Consider the following 3,264-nt stretch of genomic DNA (forward strand, 5'->3'; position numbering starts at 1 on the left):
GGTTAGAGTGAGCAGAGGCGTGGGCTTGAGAACGGCGCGGCCGGCGATGTCGACGAAGGAGCGTCCGGAAGGACATGTTACGACTCCGGGCTGGACTCCGCTTCGTCCACGGTGAAAGCCGATCCGGCGATCCACAGTGCAAAGTTGATGTATTTCCTCAGCAACCAGCACGGATCAGCTCCAGGCATGACGAAGCAGATATCGTCCTCTTTTGGAAGACCAAACAAAGTAGTTTCGCTTTCACAACGAAGCACACAGCATCTTTACGACATTGCGGCGGAAACAACAAAACTACAGCGAGAATAAAAGTTACGCCTTCTTTCTTTGCGTGAACATTTGGGCGGTGTTATGCAAATCTTCCCACAGAGCGACGTAGATATGTGGGGGCGTGTTCGAACGAGCCGTTTTAGGTAGGCGTGGCTGACTCTTAACTTTTATAAAGAATATCTCTTTGGATTTGAGACTTTAGTCTTTGCAACTTTACAGATCTTCTTTATGCACCAAGAGCTTGTAACACTCCAAAGAGAAAGGAAAAATTTTTATTGCATCATATGACCCCTTTAAAGCTGAATCCTGCACTATTTTACAATAAAAAATACTGAATAGGCCCCCAAACATTTAGTCACCATCCAGTGTCAACTGTCTATTTCTCAACTTTCATCATTATGAGGAGTACAGCAAAACCGGTCTCAAATCAGTGACTTCAAACACTTCGTTTTCTGCAACGGTGCAGTTTTATGAGTCAAACAGGAAGTGCATTGGACTGAGATGAGAAAAAAGCACACAAAGAAGCCCAGTTCTCTCAAACAAACCTGTTTTCTCTGAAATCTCTCTCTCTTTTCATTCCCCCTCGCTCAGACCTTTCCTTGACTCCCTCATTTCTTCCTCTACAGTCAGCAACAAGAAATCATCTCAAAGAACTTGGCTGTTATGACTCTTTCTCCTCTGAATCGTTCCTATGCAAGCCCAGTTCTATGGAAGCCCGTTTATGCCATGAAAAAATAAAAAAATTATAAACTTATTTGCAAATTTTTATCCCACAATTCTGTTTTTTTTTTAGTCTTGTCTGTGCAGCTCAGTCCTATGGAAACATGTTTACGCCATGTTAAAAAAATGTAATAAAACAATACAAATAAACAAATATTTAAAATAATTAAAAAGAAATTTTAAAAAAAAAATGTAATTGCAAAGTTTTATCTCAAAATTCTGTCACAATTTTGATATAAGTCTCAATTATCTTTTTGTTTATTTTTAAGAAATAAGTCAGAATTCTAAGTTTATATTTCACAATTTTTGTGTGTTTGTTAATTTTACAAAATTGCGAGAAAAAAGTCAAATTTTTTTTATTTTTATCCTTACTATTTTCCATTAAAAGGACAAAAAATACACTAGTTTTTATATGATTTTCATGCTACATTACAAGTCTCCTGAAGCTATATTCTAGTTTTTTATGACCGACAGACTTCTATTTAGTGACTGTTCATAAAAAAATCTTTCTCTCTGCAGCTTATAAAAGTCATACAGGTTTTGAATGACATGAGGATGAGTAAATGAACAGAACTTGCATAAATATCTGTTTAAATGAACGCCAAAACTTTTAAACAGACAGTACACCAAAAACTCAATTGCTTATTTTTCCTTGAAACAGTAAATTATTATTTTTTATCTCCTAAAGACATATTATAGCTTCCAAATAGTTACTGACTGAATATGTGACCTTTCGTAGCTGATCAAGTCATAAAGGTTTTGAACGGCATGATGGTAAGTAAATAAGCTAGCAAGATTCTTTTTTGCGTGGACTGTACCTTTAAGTCTAACTATGATGCAACCAAATGACAGAGAATTATGGTTTGTTATATCAAAAGTACAGAATGAACACTTTTCCTCAGCACTAATGGCAGAGGGCAGGAACAGTGCTGTTTAGAGAGTCCTGAAAGGATGGTCGGATTTCATAATCCGTATTTCTCTTTAAAGTCGTTTATCAAAGTCAGTGGGGTGGAGGCACACATATACACATACAAACACACAAGTTTGATACTCACCCTGCTGGGCGCACCCTCTGGGAGCCGAGGAGAGAGAGAGACAGAAAGAGAAGGAGGGGTTGGGGATTGACGTCAGTCTAGATAATAATAACAACAATTCCATAGCAAGCCAAGGTCATGCTGAAAAATCCATTCAGGGTGCAATAAAAATACATCCATTGTATTAAGCTCCCTGAGCAAGTCGCCCCTCTGGCCTTCAGTCTATCAGACTTTCAAGGCTTCTCAGAAGTCTATCCAATCAACCGGACCGACTCAACACACCCTCATTCTTGTTATGTTTCATTTTGTGTTTTTTAGGCCAACTTTTGCACCATCACTATCTTATCATGCACCCTTTAACGCTGGACAAATCATATTTATGAGGTGCACAATAAACTTTCTTAGGAAAATTTACCAGTTGCATGCATTTTGTGCCTTGTTGAAGTCTTTATTAAAGGAATAGTTCACTCAAAAAATTTGTTCACTTGCTCACCAGTGGATCCTCTGCAGTGAATGGGTGCCGTCAGAATGAGTCCAAACAGCTGATAAAAACATCATAATAATCCACAATAATCCACACGACTCCAGTTCATCAATTAATGTTTTAAGTGAAAAGTTGCATGTTTGCAATCCAGGGTGGATTACAGTGATATTTTTATCAGCTGTTTGGATTCATTCTAACGGCACCCATTAACTGCAGAGGATCCACTGGTGAGCAAGTGAGGTACTGGTAAATTTCTCTAAATCTGATGAAGAAACAAACTCATCTACATCTTGCATTGCCTGAGGGTGAGTAAATTGTCAGCAAGTTTTCATTTTTGGGTGACCTATTCCTATAATGAGTAAAGATATATTACATTTATTGTTACTATTATTATTTCAGTCATTTAATAACCCCATGTGTGACATTAAAAGTGCACATAGACAGTTCAGATACTCAGACACTCACCTCGCAGGTGCTCGGGGTCTAGATGGTTGCGTTCGTCCTTGTTGGCCAGGTGGGCAGAGACTCCTAGAGCCCCGGTGAGGGCCAGCAGCCCTGATGTGCCGCCCAGAGACAGACCTGAAGGGTGAGGAGTGAGAGGAATACCTGGAGTGTGGTGAGACAGGTGCTGGAGCTGCTGCTGCTGACAGACAGACAGACAGAGAGACAGAGATAAAGACAACAGACAGGCAGACATGCACAGAAATACAAGGAGATGGATGGATGGGTGGGTGGATGGATGGATGGATGGAGAGATGG

At 39.4% G+C, this 3,264-nt stretch overlaps 1 protein-coding gene across 1 annotated transcript in view; it reads right to left on the bottom strand.

Annotated features, from left to right (window-relative positions):
- The window catches only part of LOC107729670 (transducin-like enhancer protein 4), a 53,728-nt gene that overhangs the window by 10,983 nt on the left and 39,481 nt on the right, over nt 1–3,264 (bottom strand). Inside the window, exons 7-8 of the mRNA XM_016540319.1 lie at nt 2,971–3,148; nt 2,043–2,059 (exon numbers count right to left, since the gene is read on the bottom strand). Of these exons, the coding sequence (XP_016395805.1) occupies nt 2,043–2,059; nt 2,971–3,148 (195 nt within the window). The remainder of the gene's footprint in view (nt 1–2,042; nt 2,060–2,970; nt 3,149–3,264) is intronic.

Source organism: Sinocyclocheilus rhinocerous, unplaced genomic scaffold (assembly GCF_001515625.1).
Source record: "Sinocyclocheilus rhinocerous isolate Xijiao unplaced genomic scaffold, SAMN03320098_v1.1 scaffold1149, whole genome shotgun sequence".
NCBI classification, from domain to species: domain Eukaryota; kingdom Metazoa; phylum Chordata; class Actinopteri; order Cypriniformes; family Cyprinidae; genus Sinocyclocheilus; species Sinocyclocheilus rhinocerous.